General features: G+C 46.8%; 2 protein-coding genes across 12 annotated transcripts in view; both read left to right on the plus strand.

The window, feature by feature from the left end:
* Nucleotides 1–9,634, plus strand: part of GIGYF2 (GRB10 interacting GYF protein 2) — a 75,128-nt gene extending 65,494 nt beyond the window's left edge. For all 10 annotated transcript variants that reach the window (XM_014879512.2, XM_088170654.1, XM_088170653.1 and 7 more), the window contains 9 exons: nt 968–1,126; nt 2,253–2,489; nt 3,060–3,182; nt 3,807–4,010; nt 4,128–4,333; nt 4,618–4,772; nt 5,183–5,352; nt 5,691–5,838; nt 7,885–9,634. In XM_014879512.2, the coding sequence (XP_014734998.1) occupies nt 968–1,126; nt 2,253–2,489; nt 3,060–3,182; nt 3,807–4,010; nt 4,128–4,333; nt 4,618–4,772; nt 5,183–5,352; nt 5,691–5,838; nt 7,885–7,952 (1,470 nt within the window). In that variant the 3' untranslated portion in view covers nt 7,953–9,634. The remainder of the gene's footprint in view (nt 1–967; nt 1,127–2,252; nt 2,490–3,059; nt 3,183–3,806; nt 4,011–4,127; nt 4,334–4,617; nt 4,773–5,182; nt 5,353–5,690; nt 5,839–7,884) is intronic.
* A 138-nt stretch (nt 9,635–9,772) lies between these two features.
* Nucleotides 9,773–20,143, plus strand: SNORC (secondary ossification center associated regulator of chondrocyte maturation). 2 transcript variants are annotated; one of them, XM_088170672.1, is made up of 4 exons: nt 9,773–11,211; nt 11,731–11,880; nt 19,120–19,302; nt 20,009–20,143. In XM_088170672.1, exons 2-4 carry the CDS (start codon nt 11,787–11,789, stop codon nt 20,116–20,118), a joined length of 387 nt encoding a protein of 128 aa, XP_088026798.1. In that variant the 5' UTR covers nt 9,773–11,211; nt 11,731–11,786; the 3' UTR covers nt 20,119–20,143. The 2 variants fall into 2 exon arrangements, with proteins under 2 accessions (XP_088026798.1, XP_088026800.1); XM_088170674.1 differs by having other exon boundaries at nt 11,767–11,880.
* The last annotated feature ends 303 nt before the right edge of the window (nt 20,144–20,446 follow it).

The raw sequence follows: 20,446 nt of genomic DNA on the forward strand, positions 1-20,446 counted from the left end.
CTTCAGGTTGAGGTGGTAGGGTAAGTCAGACAACAGAAGGGGTGAAAAGTAGGGTGGCCTGAACTCAGTTGCTGGACATCAGAGGCCAGAAAAGGCTGCAAAAACTAAGGCTTCTTTATGCGAGGGAAAGTCAGAACTGGTGGAAGAGGTCTCCAGGTGGGATCTCATTTAACAATATACAGCAAGCTGCTTAGCCCCTAGTCCTCAAAAAACCCAAGTAGCAGAATGGAAAATGTTTGCTTGTGTCAATAGGAAAGGGTGCTAATGTTTAATTTTTGCGTTAAGTAAATAATTTTAGTACTTGGAAAACAGAATATAATTTTATTGGAAACTATTTAAATAATTTAGGGATAGCCCAAAATCAAAGCCCTTAAGAGACCTCTAGTTATCCATAATATTTAAATAGTATATGGATAGCCCAGTGAAAGCACTTGAGACTTCAAAAGTAACTGTTCTTAAATGCACTGGGCTGCATCAGCTTCTTTCTGGTGTCTGGAGATGTGGTTTGAATTTTCTAGTGCTCTTGAACAGTCAGTATTCAGAAACTTCTGGAAGTATGAAAAGCTTCCAATATATAGCTGACAGCCTTCCCCCAGAGGAATTAATGATACCCACACACTGAAATATTTACACATCTAATGTTCAACTGCTTGTGCTGCATAGTGAAAAGAGGAGTCTCACCTTTTGTTGTTGTTCTCGATGCCATTCCTCTTAAAACCAAAGGTGGGCAATTGTATCTTCTGTTTTTCATTGAAATAATTGATGTAGGAGATGCACATTGCATCAGAAATACCTGTTAATATATGGGTTTGTCATGCTTAATGCAATGTTTTGGTACAGCTTAGTTTGGAGCTAGGGAGCTTTTCTTGAGGCTACTCATTTGGCCAGACAATGCTGTAATCTGTGTTCTGATATGGTTTGTTGCTAAAATGGCATTTATAGACTGACATTTTGTTCCCAACTCCAGGAGGAGGCCCTCAGGCGACAACGAGAGCAGGAAATTGCACTACGGCGGCAGCGGGAGGAAGAGGAGAGGCAACAACAGGAGGAAGCACTTAGGAGATTGGAGGAGAGAAGAAGAGAGGAGGAGGAAAGACGTCAGCGAGAGGAGTTAATTCGTAAACAGGTGAAATAGGGCAAAAGGGACATAATCCGTTTCATTATGGAGGCTACCACAACAAACAGGCTTTGAAACTTTCACTGGTGCTTGAGAGACCATCAGTTTTGGTCAAAGAAAGCAGAGCTTGTAGACAATATCGTGAAAAAGGTTGTTTACCTGTATCTTGATTTCAGACAAAACAATCAGAATCCAATACACCTTTAGGTAAAGAGGTTTGGGTGGGATTGAGTGTTCTCCCTTCACATTTAGCCTTAAGAACGGCTTTGCAGCACAATACTGATATTCCTTTCTGAGGCAGAGTATCAGAATAACAGTTTGTTTTGAATTAGCATTCTCTAGGCCTTTACTTTATCTTCAGTGTCATCTGAGATGATCAGTTTTGGTTGTCTTTCTGTGCCATGCCAAGTCTGTATTCACTACCAGAGTTTCAACTTTTTTTCTTCCCTTTCTTATTAAGAGAATTTTTTTTCTCCTTGGGGTCAGCATTAGAAGTCTCTCTTGGAGAACTTGAGCTTCCAGTCCCCTAATTGATATTCTTACAGTCCCTTGGTCAAACTAATCTTGAAGTATGATTGACTTCACATTAACTAACAGGTCCACTTCAGAATTCCCAGTTAGTATTTTAAAATGCCTTTTCAGAGCCCTCTCTTGTAAGATGTCCATCACCAATTCTGTTGTTTGTCAGCAGAAGCATCTTCTCTGGAGCTCTGGTGTTGAGTAACAGCAGTAAACATCTTTGTCACCCGTCTCTTCTTGCCTATTATTCTTGCCAGGTTTTATTCCACTGAAAGTATGGCAATACTCTAAGTAGTATAAGCAGGGAGAAGCTCAGACTGTAAGGTGTGTATCTACTAGAAGGAAAGTAGTAAGGAATTAGCTGGTGTGAATTAGGGAGATGTCATTCTCTTCCACGTTCCTTGGTGGAGCAATGGGAAACATGTATTTTTAGGGAATATAGACTATATTACTTTATTACTGAGAAACATAAAAGGTAAATTAACAACCCAAACAGCAGATTGCAGATAGCATGGTCCCTCTCTGTTCTGTCAAGAGTATCAGTGCCACAGAATTAAAAGTATTTTAAATTCTGCAAAGTGTCCTTAGACTTTATTCCTTTCTGTGTCCTGGGAAGGAAGAGGAGGCTGCCAAATGGGCGCGGGAAGAGGAGGAAGCTCAGCGGCGGCTGGAGGAGAGCCGGCTGCGCATGGAGGAGGAGGCGGCCCGGCAGCGGCTGGAGGAGGAGGAGCGGAAGCGCAAGGAGCTGGAACTCCAGCGCCAGAAGGAGATCATGAGGCAGAGGCAGCAGCAGCAGGAGGCTTTACGGCGGCTGCAGCAGCAGCAGCAACAGCAGCAACTTGCACAAATGAAGGTAACCTGTCCCTGCAGTTTAACTTGCTTTCAGCTCAGCATGGGAAGTGAAGCCACAGCTGCAGTCACAGTGGTCTGTAGTTGTTTGGGTAGAGCAGGGATGGATGAACTGTCTGGAGAGGGTAAAAATGTGAGAAGAAAGAGGAAGAGAAGTTACAAATTAAGAACTAAAAATGTTCTATCAATAGAAGCACACTGGCAAGGCATCACACATGGACACAGATGGTTTTTTTGCCACAATGAGCAAGGGCCTTTTTAAAGCTTGGAATTCTTCAAGTCTTTGAAATCTAAGTGGATTGCTTTTTTTTCAGGTAATGAAGTTTTACATTATTTGTGATACACTGTGTCCAAGACTGATGCATCAGAGGGCAATTCAAAGAATGTATCATTTATATTTTCTACCTTTTCATACTTTATTATTATTAGACCATTTTGTACTTTCTAGGGTTTTGTTAATCTTGAAAGGTGGTCTTTCTTTTCCCCTGGGTTTGTACTGTTTCTTTCCTGATTATACTCCAGCAGTATTCTCTAAAATGTTTTGTAATTCCTGGTGATGTCTGTTTTGGCCCAGCTCCCTTCATCTTCAACATGGGGTCAGCAATCAAATTCAGGAGCTTGTCAATCCCAGACCACACTGTCATTGGCTGAAATCCAAAAGTTAGAAGAAGAACGAGAACGGCAGCTCCGAGAAGAGGTAAACACTGACAGCACAGGATTTCAACTTGTTAGAGGGGACTCAGCTGTGGGACTGCTTAGCTGTGTCACTTCAGTTTTTAGAAGGAATGGTGAGGATGAGGAATGTTTCTTTGAAACAGCATAACTCAAAATCCTGTCCTCAGGCATGGGTTCAGTAAGCACTTGTGTGAAAGTTTTTATTGCTTCTTAGTACAAGAATTTGAAAGAAGGGAGAACTGCACCCTTTTAACCCTGGGAATGTAATATGTTCACAAAATAGTATACAGTTATTTCACATCTATATTCCAACATGTTTGAAGATATTTACAAGACCAGCACAGTTAAAAGGAAGGTGAGTCGGGGGGGAACCAAGTGATGGTAAGGGAGAAGGTCTTCTTCCAAGAAGCTGACTGCAGTCATGATTTGATAAATTTAGTCCCAGGCTAATAAACAATTTGTATTTACTGGTTTCCTAATGTCTCCCTTTTTGGAGGAACTGTAATGGCCCAGAACAATAATAGGTGTTAGCCAGACTTCTCCAGAACAAAGTGAATTCCGTTTAAAACCAGTTTCCAAGTTAGACTTTTGAATAATAAAGATGATCTGAAAGTATTTACAAGCATTTTTGTCTTGCATGCAACAGCAAAGGCGTCAGCAGCGTGAACTAATGAAGGCCCTCCAGCAACAGCAGCAGCAACAGCAGCAAAAATTGTCAGGCTGGGGTAATGTCACCAAACCAACAGGCACCACCAAGTCCCTGCTAGAGATACAGCAGGAAGAGGCAAGGCAGATGCAGAAGCAGCAGCAACAGCAGCACCAGCAGCCGAATAGAGTCAGAAATACCACGGTATGTTTATTCATCTAATCAGTACATGGAGCAAAGCAGCCATGCCAGTTCCCTCTGTTCATGTCTTTTCTGCTGGATCTGTGCTAATAATCAGCATCTCTTGTTATGTCTCAACAGCACTCTAACCTGCACACCAGCATTGGGAATTCAGTGTGGGGCTCTCTAAACACTAATCCCAGCAACCAGTGGGCATCTGACCTAGTCAGTAGCATCTGGAGTAATGCTGATACCAAAAACTCAAACATGGGTTTCTGGGATGATGCAGTGAAGGAAGTGGGACCTCGTAACTCGACCAATAAAAATAAAAGCAATGCCAGCCTCAGGTAGGAACTGGGGAGGGAGTTTTTGCAAAGAAAGATTGCCATTCCTGGCAGGATCACTTGGCAGTTAGAACATCTTGATGTGTTTTTCTTTTTTTAAATCTGTTTTGACAACAAAAATAGTTAATAGGAGACCGTTCACAGTTCATTTTGTCACTTCTTAGAAAATTTTTTTCTTAAAAAGTGTTAGCACCTTGTAAAATAGTCTTACAACACTGTATTGTATGCTGTACTGTGGGTACATCTGGTAACTGATAATCTAATTATATGCATTTTCTTTTCCTCAGTAAATCTGTAGGTATTACAAGTAGACAAAACAAGAAGGTAGAAGAAGAAGAGAAACTGTTGAAATTGTTCCAGGGGGTTAATAAAGCCCAGGATGGATTCACTCAGTGGTGTGAACAGATGCTTCATGCACTGAACACAGCCAACAACTTAGATGGTAAGAGAGGGAAAGAAATGGGAGGAACAATATCTGTTCTCTGTCCTGATAGAGTAGTTCTGAGTGACTGTAATGACATCCAGCCAGTGTTTCCAATGCACTCAGCAAAAGGACAGAAGGACTGGCTGCATCTTCTTTTAGGTTTGCGTTGTCCTAACTATAGCAAATCAATCTGAAGTCTGTCAGCCAGAGCCCTCTTGAGGATTTCTGATGACAATGGAAGCATTATCAGGCAGATAGATGAGGACCCAGTTTCATCCCACATTGTGTGATAGGGCTTTGTGGGGAACTGGGAAGGGCAAGCTACTACACCAGCAAATATTTGACACGGAAATCTGACATTGGTGTTTATTGCATGTGTGTGTTTGCTCTCAACATGCATTCACTCATGGTCTGCCTTCTTCTTGCAGTTCCCACGTTTGTTTCCTTCCTGAAGGAAGTGGAGTCTCCCTATGAGGTCCATGACTACATCCGAGCCTACCTTGGAGACACTCCTGAGGCCAAGGAGTTTGCCAAGCAGTTCCTCGAGCGCCGTGCCAAACAGAAAGCCAGTCAGCAGCGGCAACAGCAGCAACAGCAGGTGAGGGTGGCTCTGCTCCCCCTGAGGGCTGTGTGAGGCTGGAGAGTCAGCACCCCTGCTGAATTCATCAACGTCTTGGCAAATGCAGGCAGTAAAGCAGTTTCCAGTTTTTACCACAGGATCGAGTTTCCTTTGTAATTTAACAGTTGAGGCCAGCTGTAGATCAGAGTGTTTTTGCATGGTGGTCTAGGAAATGCTATGGGAAGATGAGGTGGATACAGCAGTAGCTAGTGCTGCCACATGGGTACAGGAAGTGTTTTGGGCTCTCTGAATATTTTCTATATAAATAAACCAGACTTCAGTGTGCACTGCAATCTTGTCCTTAATTTGTTCTCTAGGATTCAGTGTGGGGGATGAACCACAGTTCGCTACATTCAGTCTTTCAGACCAATCAGAGCAACAACCAGCAGTCCAACTTTGAGGCTGTGCAGAGCGGGAAGAAAAAGAAGAAACAAAAAATGGTTCGGGCGGATCCCAGCTTGTTAGGTCGGTTTCAATTTTTAAAAATTAACATTTAATTTGGTAGTGGTGGCTTGCTTTGGGCAGTGTGGAGAATTCTTAATGACCTTAAATGGCAATACTGAATTTGACTAGGAAAGTTGTAATGTCTTTAGAATCTTTCCAGTAGTTTTATTTATTTAATGATTTGAAAAGTTCTGTATCAGTCTCATGTTAAACCTTTGTCATTCTTTCCTTCATGTAATGACCTCTTTGATACCTGGGTTATTACCTGGAAACCTCTAAGTAGTTCAGGGATATCAGTTAAATTCCCTTTCCTCTTAAGTTGACTTATGGCTATTTTATTGCTTTAATGTTGATTTGTTCTTTGAAGAAAATAATGTTTTCCTTTCTTTTATGAGGAGCAGCTTTCTGAGGCTATCTTTGCCTTGCCACCTTTTTCCAGGAGCTAAGCACTACCCTAGTCAGAAGAGACAGCAAAGGTTGAAGTGGTCACAGATTTTTACTTGGACACCGTGGAGATGATATCATTATCATGATGTCCTTTATTTATGTTCTGTCTTAATTTTTATGTGAGGCTGGTTTTAACCATCCCCTGTAGCACTGATGGAAAAGTTTCTTTGACATAGCTTTTAAGGTACCAGGCCATTGTGTGAGTGCATGGACACTGTGGAGTGACAGGTCACTGTTGTGTTTGGGCCCTGTGTGACAGAGAGGAAATCGGGGCACTGCACTGGGCCAGGCTTTGTTGTGCTGCTTCTGCTGAGCCAAATTGCTGTAGAGCAGACAGGTATTGTCCACCTGAAGTCACTAGCTTTTTTTAAGGCTCTAGCAGAGCCCTGCCTTTTGGTTTTTGTCTTTCTTCTGTTTTTGGTCTCATCTAAGTAAATACTTCAACTAAATCAGTGATTTCTGCACTTGTGTGTTTGGAACTTTTCAGTGGAATCCTGATTTATGCCACCCCAAGGTGCCCATCCACTGAGTCTGATCTGGGTACTCAGCTGAATGTATTAAAAAAACAACTCATAATGTGAAGAAGAAATCACTAAACACAATATAGAAGTTCCAGCTGTAAGGGAAAAACGCATACACTCACTCTTTGACAAAACAATTTTGGATGCTTTTAGGCCACACTGCCACGTGAGGGAGCCAGAATAATTTTCCTAAACCTACTGAAGAAAGCATTTCTTATGTCTTGAAGGGGAAGGCAGTTGGCTGTTCTAGCACAGAGCAAACCAGTGTAGCACTTTCAAGACACTGAAGTGTCAGCTTTGTGTTTAGTAGCCTTACACAGGGAAATTTTCCCTGTTCTCATACTCCAGAGGGGTTCTTACAGCCTTAAAAAGGTGATTTCAGTACGAAAGCTGCATTTGATTTATTAGATTTGTTTCCTTGTTCAAAAGTGTTTTCACTCTTTCTCACACTTTTCTCATGTGCATCATGTCCTCAGCACATATGGCTGAAAGGTTGGGTGGAAGTTTGAGGGCATCTTGAGCCACCTGCATGCCCTGGGTAACTTTGTACATTTTCAGGTTTACTTTTGTAAAAAAGCATGGAAATAGATGGACTAGATTTCATAGGTACTTGATTGAGACTTTAAAGTGAAGGGTGAAATAGCTCACAGCTCCTGAAGTGTGGGATCATGATTCCACGTGTGGATTCCAAGTTCTCAGAATTCCCGTTTCTGCCTCTCACACCGTGTAAGTGTGGTGTTGACAGCCACTTCCAAGAACCAGTTGACTTAAGCACGCTCCCTTTCAAGGTGTTGCAGAGCCATGTTGCCACCATGTGTAGGTGTGCCTCGTACTGGCTCTGCAGGTGACATCTTTTAAACAGAACTTGAAAACAGTCTTCTGATCTGGTTTCAAAGACCAAATGATGCTTGTCTAAATATACAGTTGATTAATTTTAGTTTATTAAGGAAAAAGAGAGTTTGGGTGACTGCATCTGGCCTTACTGAATTACCCCTGGGTTCAGTTTCTCTTACACATGGTACTGCAGGTAACAGATGTTTTGTATCAAGTTCATTATGCCACAGTCAGATTTTTAACACCAGTCCTTCTTGGTTCACAGGGTTTTCAGTGAATGCTTCATCAGAGCGGCTCAATATGGGAGAAATAGAGACTTTGGAAGACTACTGAGCATGTGCAAATCAACTGGCTTTTCCTGCATCTGTTAACCATGGATTCTCCATTTGGACACCGTACTCTCCACCTTGTGTTGTTCTTTGCCTCGCAGTGAATCACAGGATCAATCATCTCAGGCTGCTTCCTCTGGCCCCAGCAAACCCTTTCTGCCCAGGACTGCACAGGCGATGTTCCTACTGTCAGCCCACTCAAATGGACTTTGTTCAGAGTCCCGGGAGGGTGGGAGTTAGGCTTTGTTCACAACAAGGCTGAATTGGGCAGCAAGCTTTCACTGTGCTGTGATTCATTCTGCTGACATACCTGGAAAAAAAAATCAATTGGGATTCTGCAAAGCATTGCTTCCTTCTCCTGGTTACTCTTACCACATCCAACAGGTGCAGTCATATGGAGAGAGATTGAGAGTTTGTGGTTAACAGATGTTGGTCAAAACCAAAATGCCACACAGATACTGATTTGGCTGCTCCATCAGGGCAAGAGGTGCTCTCCTGGCCAGGAGTTGCATTCATAAGCTACCCTTAGAAACTGGCAACAGGAGAGGGGCGGTAGCGGGCACAGTTTAGCTTGGGTTGATTTGAAGTTGCACACCCCCTGCCAGCCCTTCTCAGCACATAATTTTTGGAGGGAAAGCTCGAGTCTGTCTTCATTAGGTGGTGATGCTGAAGCTGGTGGAGTTCCCGTCGGCATTCTCCAGCCTTCCTGGACAAGTGGGGACTTCTGCTCTGGAAAAGGGGGGTGGCATCTCTTCTTTCAGGCTGAATTTACCCCTTAAGTGCTACCTTCAGAGGGTTAGGACCAGTTTATTTTGAGCTCTTTTCCTGCAAATTTGTCTCGTTTAAGAGACAGTGGGATCTTTACAGTGTGGATCTGTAGTCTCTGGAGAGGGTGGACCCTGGCTTTCAGAGATGTGCCAGCAGCCTCAGCTGGTTGTCACTTGAAGCAGTGCTTAGGTATCGAGCAGAGATGCCCTTTCGTCATGGAGAGAGACACTGGAGGACGAAGCTTTGTGCAATGATGGCCCTGCTTATCTTCTACACCTTAAAAGTACTTCACGCACCTTCACTGGGATCCATAACCTCTAAGTGTTTATGGAATCATAACCTGCCTCTCTCACGGAAAGATTAACACCACCTTCCCTGCTCCACGTAACCACCCACCCCTACACACACACCACAAACGACAGAGAAGGAAAACTGCCAAATGCACTTAGTTTGAACCCCCTGGTCCCATCTCCCGTCCCCAGAGGGGTGTAACCTGCGAAGGGAGATATGCTGCAGTTTTGGTGGAGTTGTATAAAGGTGTCTGTTATTCTGTCATCACTGCCTAAAGAAAACAGTTTGAGTTGCTCAAGAGCAGTTTGGCTTTGGATTTTTTTGTTTGGTTTATTCATTTTTTGGGGTCACCTTCCCCTCCTCCTCCTCTCTCTTCCCCCGTCCCCAAACATGTACAGTAACTATACAGAGACTGCTGCAGACTTGTATATAGTTTTTGGATCCAATAGCATGGAGAGACTTGGAACTGTTGCAAATCTGGTCTCCCTGTCTCCTTTGCTTTGTAAATTCATACAAGGGGGAAGAGGGGTAGTTAAAATGTTTACAAAACTTTAAACTCCCTCTGAACTTTTGCCAGTGTGGGGGGGAAAAAAAGAGAGAACTTAAATAAAACCTGGTTGTATTATATCTGAGAGAAAACTTCCTGCTTGCTTTTGTCAAAACTGAGTATTGAGATAATTCCTGGTGCTAAAACTCACCCAAACTTGACTTGCATCAGTTTTCATCAAGAAACAAGCAAATACACAGGATGTGGAACAAAGTGCTGCTTTATTTCTTCCCTGGTGAGGAATAGTGGTTGGTTTTCCTACTTGATAATTTTAGAGTTCAAATAAACACCAGTAAGTTGATATTGGAAATTTCTAACAAGAAAGCTTTAATTTTCCTCTGCTGTCTGTAGAGAAACGTGTGCATTCACAGTGGTGCTGTTTATGCAGGGTAGATCAAGCCGTGGCTGGTTTGCTCTGAACACAAACTCTTGGCCACGGAGCCTCCTTTGCCAGTGGGTGCCCACCCCGTGCACTCCAATGCACTGACCTAAATGAGAGGTTTTATTTGTCCCCTTAGCCTAAAGTCCACAGGGATACCTTGTAGGTTTCTCTTTTTAGACTTATTTTTCTTTTTTTCTGCTTGTTTTTGTGTGGAAAATCCCCGTAAAGGTAATGGTAAATGTCTTGCCATTCACATGACCATGGAAAGTGAGTATGCTAAGGCCTAACTTATATGGTAGCCTTGCATGATGTTCAGCTGATGTCTGAGAGACCAGCTTGTATTTAGGCTGGTAACCTGACTTTGTTTTAATACCTTTTTTAGCATATAAGGTGTGTGGTTCACAAATGCTTTCTGTTTTTTTAGTGGTATGATCTAATTTCTGCAAGCTAATTTTGGACTGCTCTACACCATGCTACAAGTACACAAAAGCCTGTTAGTTTAGAGGCTGGGAAGCAGGAAAGGAACAGCACCTCAATTGCCAAATGAAAATGCAGAAATGCAAGCAGGGAAAATGTGCAATAATTTGTCAAACCTTAAGGACCTCCCTTGACTCCTGAGAATTTCTAGATAACGGATGAGTAGGGAAGATGTACTGTTCTTAATACTGAAATACTCTGGTTTCTGTGTTTAGTGTGAAGGTAAGGTGGTGGCAAGTGCCCATTGTGTGCTCAGGTGACTGCTTTGTCACCTTCTGTGACAAACGGGGCCCTTTTCTGTAGTAAGAGTCATTTGCATGAGGAGATGGAGAAAACAGGGGCTCCAAAAAGCAAAGCGATTGCTGCAGAAGAATCTGAATTTAAGACTTGTGTCACATTTTCAGAGCATAAAGAACTGAAATTGGGAGAGTTTACGTATTCATTACATGATGGGAAACCATGAAGCATTTATCTTCGCATCAGCTCCAAAATACTAATGAAATTTCTTCTGTGACAATCATTTGGAGTGTTCCCCTTTTTATACACCTCATCTTTTCCCTGTTATTTGTTTGCTGCAAATGTGATTTGAAAAATGCCTGGGTTTTCTGTGCTGTGAACTGTCATGAGCCCCCGAGGCAGGCAGGGACAGAGGGGCAGAGGCTGGCAGGGTGAGGTGGTGCCTGAGTGGTTGAGATCCGAGGAGGATGCTGGCATTGCCTGGCAAAGGCGACTCTCCTGGAAACACTTGGAGACTTTGACAGCAGTTCTGAGACCACCCGTGGCTCCCAGGCCAGCTCTGTAAGTATTCCACCCAGGAACAAGGATGCCATGGAGCTGCTCTGGCTCTGTGTCAGAGTATTTTAGCCTCAGAAGATTGAGGCCCTTGTTCTTTGCTCTCCCCACCCTGCAAGGCTCTGCCACCCTGCACAGTGAGGGGGAGCAGAGCCCTGGAATGGGCTGCTTGGTCTTGAGCTGAGCTGCCCCAATGGCTCCTGTGTTATTTCCTGTGCTTCGGGATGGCCAGCCCGAGGGGGAGGCATTCCAGGAGCATCCTCGTAGCCTCTGGGAAGGGCTCACCAACAACTGTTCATGTGTGCAGTGGCCTGGCAGGGTCGTGATGGCTCTGCTTGGCTGCCTATGGGGTTTTAGGCACAAGTTTGGGAGGGTGGAGCTGCCTTTGGGAGGAGGTGTGCTCCTGGAGCCAGAGTGAGGGAGGCTCTGCTGGGCTTTGCACTCTCTGCACAGTTGCTCTTGTGAAGGACTTTCTTTTACTTTTTTTTTTTTTTTTTTTACCTGACTGAACAAAATTTTTATTAGACCAGTGAAATTTCTGAGTCGTTTTGTACTTTGAAGAGTTTCAAGGATTCCTGCTGATGCTTTTCCCGAGGGAAGCCATGCCCTACCGCAGAGTCCTTCGCCTGGTTCTGCTAACGCTGTGCAGCATCCTGGTCCCTGCTGTGCTGGCAGGTAAGGAGCTTTGTTTGCATTTAAAGCCCAAAAGTATGGGAGATCCTTTACTACACTGCCCTTCTCTCTGCCCTGAAAACCTCCCTAAACATGTATTGTATTATAATTGATTAAGGGAAACTTGCTTTGATGGCTGCTGGTGAGCAAGAATTTCTTTTCAGTGGAGAAAATCCTTTAACTTTTTCTAAACAGAACGGCAGTAGCACCTCTGTCAGTGTTGGTGGGTGGGAGTCAGTGGACGCATCAGTCAGCAGGAGATGGAAAACCTCTCAGTGTCTGATGGGACAGGCTGTCCCTCAGCTTTTAATGGCAGGAAGAAGTTACAGTTATGGAAAGAAACATTTTTCTTTGGCTAAAGCACGAATTCATGTGTTCCTTCTGTGTTCTCTCCTACAGCAGAGCACAGCAGCTGCTTTAGGCAGAACCAGGGAAGTGTCCACAGAGCCTCAGTCCAAAGGCACAGTGTGCATCCTTACGGGGTTGCTCTGGAGCTGGGGCACCAGGGCAGTGCTGGAAAGGTGCCTGGCTCTGACTTGGATTCAGTGAGGTGATGAGAAGAAGAATGGGAGAGATGTTTGTTCTGTAAGGCACCGTTTTTCTGGGGATTGTTACTAATTTCAGCTTTATCTGCTCCTGCCTTCAGCAGAGCTGTGCTGGCTACAAGGAGCTGAGGGCACAGGCAGCTTCAAAGGCTGCAGGTCTGAGGTGGGTTTTATAATCGGGGAAAAAACTGACTTCCAAACCCACTGCTCTGGTGGGCTCTGAGTGTAGAGGTGGAAACTCTTACAGGGAATTGCTTCCCCCAAAGCCTTTCTTGCAGTGGAGGCAAGGCTGAAGAGATCACTGGGACCAAGCTAACACACACAGCATTCGTTTTCCCAAATTCCTGTCCTGCCTTCCAAGACCTGGAGCAACATTGTTTTGCAGTTCTCTCCCAGTTTCTTCTGAGCATCTTTGCCTCATAAGGAGATCCTGGCCAGCTGTCTAGCAGGTCAAATTATGGAGTTTTTATAAATTTTAAAGGAGCTTTCATACAGGTAGGGGGATTCACTGGTGTGCCTGGCTGGAACATCTGTGGGTGGAGGCGCAGAATTAGTGCAGCTGCTGTCTTGTCTTTCTGGGACACCTTTGTGCTGGGAAACCTTCAAAGTAAGAAATGAGCACTAAAAAGTGGATACTTCTCAAACCACGAGCCTTTTTTGTACAGTGGAACATAACCATTTTAGCACAGTTTCAGCTTGTGCCTTGCTCTTGCTCTCAGAAGCACTGGCCATGCTCTTCTCCCATACTGCGTAAGGTCTTTTCTTAATCACTGGCAGTATTTCATTCTGCAGGAAGTGATTCATTTCCAGTGAAAATTCAATCTGTTTCTTCTCCAAGCTGGGATCTCTTCTGTGCTGTTTTAAATTTCCAGTATTTGGTGCGTTTGCTCTGTCCCCCCTCTTTGCTGGCTTTTCCATGTGCTTACTCTGACGTTGCAGCTGTGGTTTGTGCCTGGTGCTGCCTGCCTGTTTCACTTTGCTCCTGTGGCACACTCCCAAGTTTACTTGATCCCTTTACTGGGCGAGTCGTGCTCACACAGTGACGCTTGAAGGGCTTTGTACTGGGGAGTGCAACATTCAGATTGGCATGCAAGAGAGATTCCATGCGTTCTCTGCAGTGTTTCAGAAACTTAAGCCTCTAACAGGTCATTCCCTGCTCCCTTAGAGAAGATAGGAGGGAACCAGCCTTGCCAGTAAGCCAACCCAGGAGCAGAGTGATTCTCTGCTGCATTAGACATGGAGAGTTCCTCCCCCCACTGCAGGTGCTTTGAGGAACAGTGGAACTTTTCTGCCTTTTACTCCATTAGAAAAGGAAATTTCCGGCCTAGTGTGGACAAAGAGGGGAAGGGCACACAGACAGCCTTCTGGTCTCAGCACATAGACACACAGCCCTGCCTTTCTGTAAACAAGTTTACTCAGTATCCATCAGAACCGCAGCTCTGCATTGCTGCACACAGGAGCTCCTGGCCTTGCCTGCCACAGGCTGCCCTTTGTGCTGTTGATGAAGGCCTCCTTTCAGCCCTGCCCTGGCCCTGTGCCTGCCGTGGCCACCTGGGACTGGACAGCCCCTTGCTGGCCTCAGAGTTCACCATCCCTGCCCTTTCGTCTCAGCACCTCTGACTGTCCCCAGCAGAGCCCTCCAGAATGAGCAGGAGCGACTCTGCCTTGGAGCGGGCTGCAGCTGGTGCTGGTCATGCTGACCCCATGTTCAGGATGTCTCCTCTCCCTGTAGGCTGCTTGCCCAGCTGGTCTGATTTCCTGCACAGCATGATCAGGGCTCTGTGACTGTTGAAAGTGTGAACTTCTCCAAATTACTGAGCTCTTTCCAGCATCACATTTGTCAAAAGATTGGGAAGCAAGCAAGCACATCTTTAACTCCCGTTGTCCACATCATCTGGGTGCAACAAGAAACAGCCAGCTCAAGGGTCTGTGACAAACCTAAGCCTTCTCCACTTCTTTCTCCAAACCCAAGTGGCACATAGGCCTAGAGCACAGGAGGATTGTGAAGAGCTGATTTTTTTTTTTTTTTTTCCTATCAGCAAACCCAGTTTCAATTTCTATAATGGATTCAGAGCTCGAAGTGAGGTGGAAGTTCGTACAAAGCCTTTGCAAGGCATTGGCTTCTGAATAATGTATATTTGGTATTTAAACTCACATGTGGGCTTGTGAGGTTGTTTTGAGCTAATGTGGAAATACGTTTTACTGCAGTAGCATATCAAATGAGTCTGAGGGGAGAAAAGCAACAGAACACAGACACTAAATGAAAAGACACAGGAAAACACCTTGACCAGGGACATCTTTCTGTAGCAGCTTGTGTGTCTTTTTTTTTCAACTATAGGAGAACAAAAGATTATTAGGACGTTTTTTAAAGCTTAAGTACTAGAACATGGATAGTAGTAAATAGGTTTTGTTTGGCAAATTTCAGGTAAAGATGTTCAAGCAGATCTGTCCAGACTTAAAGCGGGACTTTGTGAGCCATTGCTCAACCTTGCTCTGCTCCAACTCTCCTTATAAATTTCTGACGCTGGTATTGACTCCTGAATAAGGAGCTAGATTGGAGATAGAGAGTGAGGATGATGAGGTGCTGAAGTCAGCTTGTGTGAAGGAGACTCTTGGCCACTAACAAGTAACCTCCAGGAACAGTGATGTGATGTGGCCATATCTGCTTGCCTTAAAGGCTTACAGTTGGCCTGTGGGGAGGGTCTGACTCCATCAATTTTGGTTGGCTTCCCCTGGGGCTGTCACTTACAGAGACTCTTTGAGTCTTGCCTTTCAGTCACTGAGTACCTGGGTTACTGGCTACCACATCACTGTGCTGGCAGCTCACCTCACTTTCTACTTTCTCACCATGGAAATAGCAGTTTTGTCAAGTTGCCTTTGTCATCATCCCCTCTAGATATCTCTACAGCCCACGTGTCTGGAGTTCCACTGGCCCCTGCAGCACATGGAAAACTCGTAATGTATTTCCTTATGGTAACTGATATTGACTTCTCATTTCCTCACCTCAGTTATAACTGACCTGTGCTGAGGAGAGGGAGAAGACTGCAGCAAAAAGATTTCCCTAAAATAAGACAATTTGTAGTGTTAACATGTGGGAAGGAAGAACTGCCATCATCCGCTTGGCCTTCTGTAAAATGCTCTAGTAATTTTAGTCCGTTTTGTCCAGTTCCAACTCCAGTAAAACTCCAATAAGATTATTGCATGTTGTTCTCCTAAGTGTTTTCCTACTGTATTTCTCATGAAAAGGCTTTTACAGTTAGTCCGAAAGCAACAGCTGCCCTCAGTTCGTGCTTCAGTGCTGAGACAGAGCTAATTAATGCTGGGGAAGAGCTCATTTGTGCCAGGGCCTGGAGGCACAGCTGGCACTGAGGCACAGAGCCTCAGCAGTGGTGGGTCACTCGTGTGCCTCAGCAGCATGGCAGCCCTTCCATGTGCCCCCAGCCGCCCTGCCAAGTCCCTCCAGGGCAAGCAAACCATGGGAGTGCCCCACGGGAGTTTTCTAGAGGTAGGACTGGTCCTGAAACTGATGGCAGCACAGCTAATGCATGGCTTTCTCCCAGGTGTTAAACATCTGGTCTTGTGATGGATGATGTGATGATGTATTTTGAGTGTATTTCTTGTTAGTTCTTTATTTCTGCAAGGTTCTGGGGTGAACTAGAAAGCTGTGCACTACCTTACCTTTGATACTTAGTTTCCAGCTGTTGGTTGCCCTCCCTCCCTGGAGATGGCAGCGTGTTTGGGTGTTTGTACAAGTTAAGAATGCTCTTTCTAGCCCCGCGGCTATGGAGCTTCCCTTCAGCTTGCCGTTTCCTTGGGAATGGCTGCTACCAGGTCCAGAGCTGCCACTGAGGCATTTGTTGAGGTTCCCAGGCCACGTCCTCCTCGTCACAGTCAGAATGACAGCAATGGTGTGGGTGGGAAGGTCTAGCCACTCTGGTGCTGCTTTCTTTGTAGATCGTGTTTAGATCCTGGTCTCCTGCTCATGCACAGAGAAACTGAGCCTGGGAGGAGCAGGACTTGTGATGGTTACCCAAAAGAGCAGCAGTGGAGCAGAGAACTGAACCTCCTGAACTGGGTTCTGTGTCTATAGAATCTCTCCAGATTCTATCCAACGGGTGGCTGGAAAAGGGTCTCATGTCTCCCTTGGAGATATGAGGCCTTACTAATAGTGTGCATGTGTTGGGGTTTGGTATCTGACACAAATTCTGTCCTTCCCATCGCTTTTCTTGCTTTCACCAGGGGACTGAAATGGCATTGTGGCATTTGATGTGGGTCCATTAGAGGTGTACCACTCCCAGCCAGCAGCAGTGTGGCTGACACTCATTGGGACTGTCAGGAAAGCAGGTGTGAAACCTCTGCTTGTTAAAGAAACCTGCTGGATGCATAAGGATATTTGGATGGGCGCTTGGGCTTCTCAGCTGGCAGGAGTGGAGGCATGTGAGGACATGAGCTTTTAGGCTAGGAGGGAAAATCAAGGAGAGACAGTGTTCCCAGACTGCAGCAATGGGCTCTGGAGGAGCCTGCCTTTCGTTTTGTGTTCCCCCACCCTGTGTGCCCTCAGCACCTGCTCCAACAGCATCGAGGGGCAGGTTCTCAGATGAGAAGGGGACCAACATGGAGCCCTGGCTCCTGGGGAGGCTCAGCTATGGGTATTTCACTTAATGTGTGTGCAGGAATCTGCTGCTGCCTCTGAGCTCACAACTGTTCCTGAGGCACCAGACCTGAGTGAAAGGGGTTGTGTTTCTCTGGGCTGAAGTGCCGGTAGGGTAAAACCACAAGAACTCAGGACAGCAAATGCATGTTAAGCACATTCTGCCCTTTCTGTGCGGGCAAACTGAAAGTCTGTGTCAGTTGGATGAAGGGAATTAACAAAATACATATCCAGCAGCCATCCAAGATTTTACAAATCACAGAGATCATAACTGAACTTGACTCTTTCCTCTGTATTTGGCTATCAGAAATGAGCTCTGTGCCCTGCTTAAAGAGAACTGCCAGAAATTTTTCAAGAGTTTCTCCTGTTCAAAGTGCATGTTTCTGGCACATCTGGGGCTGGTGGCACCTGTGGGACCTTTTCCCTGTGGTTGGAAGAGATAGTGCTCCCTCCTCATCCCTTTGAGAGCAGGGATTGGGAAGACCCAGCATAGGTCATGCAGTCTCCCTGCATGGCGCCTGCATCTGTTACAGATCATCTGAGCTAACACCAATTCCTGGTCACACTCAAGGCATATGCACAGCTCTGGAGGAAAAAAAAACATTCTTGGGAAAGGAAGCAACACTGTCCTCCCAGCACTGTGTTCTTTTGCCAGGTGAGGGACACCAGAACCAGTGCTGGTTCTGCTCCTGGGGGTTCTGACAGAGTCCGGAAGGTCACAGCTGGAGTTAAACCTGGCCGCTGTCTCACTGGACACCCTGTAACTTTTCTGCCTGTAGAAAGAACTTTCAAAACTAGTCTAGGACTTTGCTGTGTTCCCAAGATTGTGGGCAGCCTGGAATAACTCTAGAGATGGTGCATCTTTGATGCAAGCCCTGCAGTAAATTCTCAGTGGGTTTGTACCGGCAGGAAAGGTGTTTTGGCCCTCCTGTTCCAGGGAGGAATCTTAAGGCAGAACAAAGTGTGGTGCAGTCCATTAATGAGGATTCTTTGCTCTCCTCCCACAGCACCTTCTGTCCACAGGAGGGCTCCTGGCACTGCCAAGATGTGCTGCTGCCATCTCTCTTCCTGGGCCACAGAGAGCCTGGGACAAGTCTTCAAGTGCCCCTGGTACACCAAGGTTCACATGCCAGAGTTGGGATGCCTGGGGATACCTCTGTGCCTTGCCCCAGGGAGCCCGGGCTGCTTACTCCAGCTCATGATTCCCTGTTTTACAGTCCTGATAACCATTGTGTCAGTTCAGGTGGTCCCCTGGCAGGGAATGTTGTTCATTTTTCTCCCCCTTGCTTTTTTTCCCATCCCAGTGCAACATTCCCAGTGGTTTCAGCAGGGAGCTGTGGAATGTCTCCTGCTCCTGCCAGAACCCACCTGAACAAGGCTGGGCATTGACAGGGAGCATTCAGTGAGCCACACACAGGGAGGGCTCTCTGGCTTGGTCTCTGACCCACAGCAGGAAGGAATAACAGGAGACGAGTGGTAACATTAAACAGAACCCAGCCTGGCTTTCATCTGCCTGGTATGGCGGGGGTGCAGCAGGGGGAGGTTGAGGCTCTGGGGTCCTGTCTGGGGGAGCCATGTCCTGTGCTGTGCCAGCACCTCCAGCATCCTGCACTGCACGGGCTGGTGGTGCAGGACAAAAGGGCCCTGAGATGCTGTGAATTTGGCCAGCACAGGTGGCCTCTGCTTGTTGGTAGTGTGACAGCCGTTCCCAGCCCAGTCCCAAGGGCATCCATGAGCAAACCAACTGTGGATGTTGATGTGGGGCCTGTTTGTGCATGAGCAGAGGTTGCAGGGTGTTAGGGCACTCTGTGTTGTCCCGTGTGTTGCATGTACACCAGGTTGCCACAGAAGCATTGCCTTGGCTGTTCAGCAGAAGTGGTGCCCCCTAGGAGGGGGGCTCTTCCATACCGGAGTTCTCAGCCCTCAGCTCACCCTTCATCGCTGGGGGCACCTGGCAGGCAGCTGAAGCCCAGGGACCTGCTGAGCTGTGGTTGTCACTAGTAGCTTCACCGGTCCTCCATGCCCTGGATGCTTTTATTCCAACAGAGTACCCGCAGGACTCAGTCCCCACCCTCTGGAACGAGCCGCCCGAGGTGCCCTCCGGAGCCGGTCCCTTCGACGCTGCCACCACCACCGCCCGGCTGTCGGACGCCACTGCCTTCCCTCCGTACACCTCCGAGCTGGAGCCCGAGGACACCACCCACCTGCACCGGCTGGACGCTGGGGACGGTGAGTGGCTGCGAGAGTGAGTGCCCGCGGCTCGTTCCCGCAGCAGCCTGGCATGTCCCCACGGTGGGTTTGCTCCCTATGGGCCTGTCACCTCCCGGGAGGGGTTAAAGCCACCCTGCTGGGGAGGGTTGCCTTTATTGCCTGCACCTAGAAACTTCCCGGCTGAAAAGCCTCTGCTGTGGAGCTCTTGCCAACCCCAAGGTAGCTCCAAGACCCTTCTTCCTGCCCCATGACCTGTCATGGCAGGCACCTACCCTGAAAAGAAAACTGCCCTGAGTGCAGGTAGGGCTCTCCAGGACAGAGTGTGCCGGGAGCTCCCTGAACGGAGACCATGAGCCTTTCCTGGCTCGTGGCTCCTGACTGGCAGCAAGCACCAGCTGAGATATGGTCCTGCCACAAGCAAAGCAACTGTCCCGGTGTGTTAGCAGGAAAGCTGGGTACTAGCGACCCACTTTGTTGCGGCTGTCCTTGTTACTGGGAGCTGACTGAGGTGGTGGTGGCTGGCTACAGCCCCCTTCCCAGAGGTGCACAGGATCACACCTGGGCTGCATGATGGCATGGGACATGGCCAGTGCAGGGATCTTTGGGATGGGAGTGTAGTCTAATGCCTGGGGACAGTGCTGGGTTGTGTGGTGATCCTTGCAGCCCTTCCCATCTGGGCCCCACTGCCTCTGCTGACCTCATGCGTTTTTCTCTCTCCCTGCAGGCACGCTGGGGCCTGGAGCTATTGGTGCCATTGTCATCGCCTCCCTCCTGGGTACGTCCGTGCTCGTAGCTTTGGTCATCATCACACTGAGAAAGTTCTCAGCCTCCTGAACTCAATAAAAAAAATATTTCTGTTACACAACTGGACTGTCTCCCGCCCTCAACTGCTCCTGAGCTGTCTGCCTGGGGCCCTGGGAGAAATGGTGCCACGGATATGGGAAAAGCACTGCAGGCCCTGTGCTGGACAGCCAGGCTGCCTCAATTGCTCAATGTCCTCGGTGTGTGTGTATCTCCTGGGTGACGCAGACCTGGCAGGGCCTGTCAACCCCACTCAGGAGGAACCGGTGGCAGTGTGTGGCTTTGAGCTGGGAGCTCAAAAGGGCCCTTCTGGGTCTGGGTGATTGTAACAGTGTTGGGCATCACCCTGCATAGCTTTCAT

The sequence above is a fragment of the Sturnus vulgaris genome, chromosome 10, assembly GCF_052056855.1.
Source record: "Sturnus vulgaris isolate bStuVul1 chromosome 10, bStuVul1.hap1, whole genome shotgun sequence".
Taxonomy (NCBI): domain Eukaryota; kingdom Metazoa; phylum Chordata; class Aves; order Passeriformes; family Sturnidae; genus Sturnus; species Sturnus vulgaris.

What these genes read in the sequence shown, in the direction of transcription:
- SNORC (XM_088170672.1), top strand. Translation starts at nt 11,787, where the DNA reads ATGCTTTTCCCGAGGGAAGCCATGCCCTACCGCAGAGTCCTTCGCCTG. An exon ending in GGTCCCTGCTGTGCTGGCAG is followed by an intron (nt 11,881 to 19,119) that starts GTAAGGAGCTTT and finishes TTATTCCAACAG; the next exon opens with AGTACCCGCAGGACTCAGTC. An exon ending in CCGGCTGGACGCTGGGGACG is followed by an intron (nt 19,303 to 20,008) that starts GTGAGTGGCTGC and finishes CTCTCCCTGCAG; the next exon opens with GCACGCTGGGGCCTGGAGCT.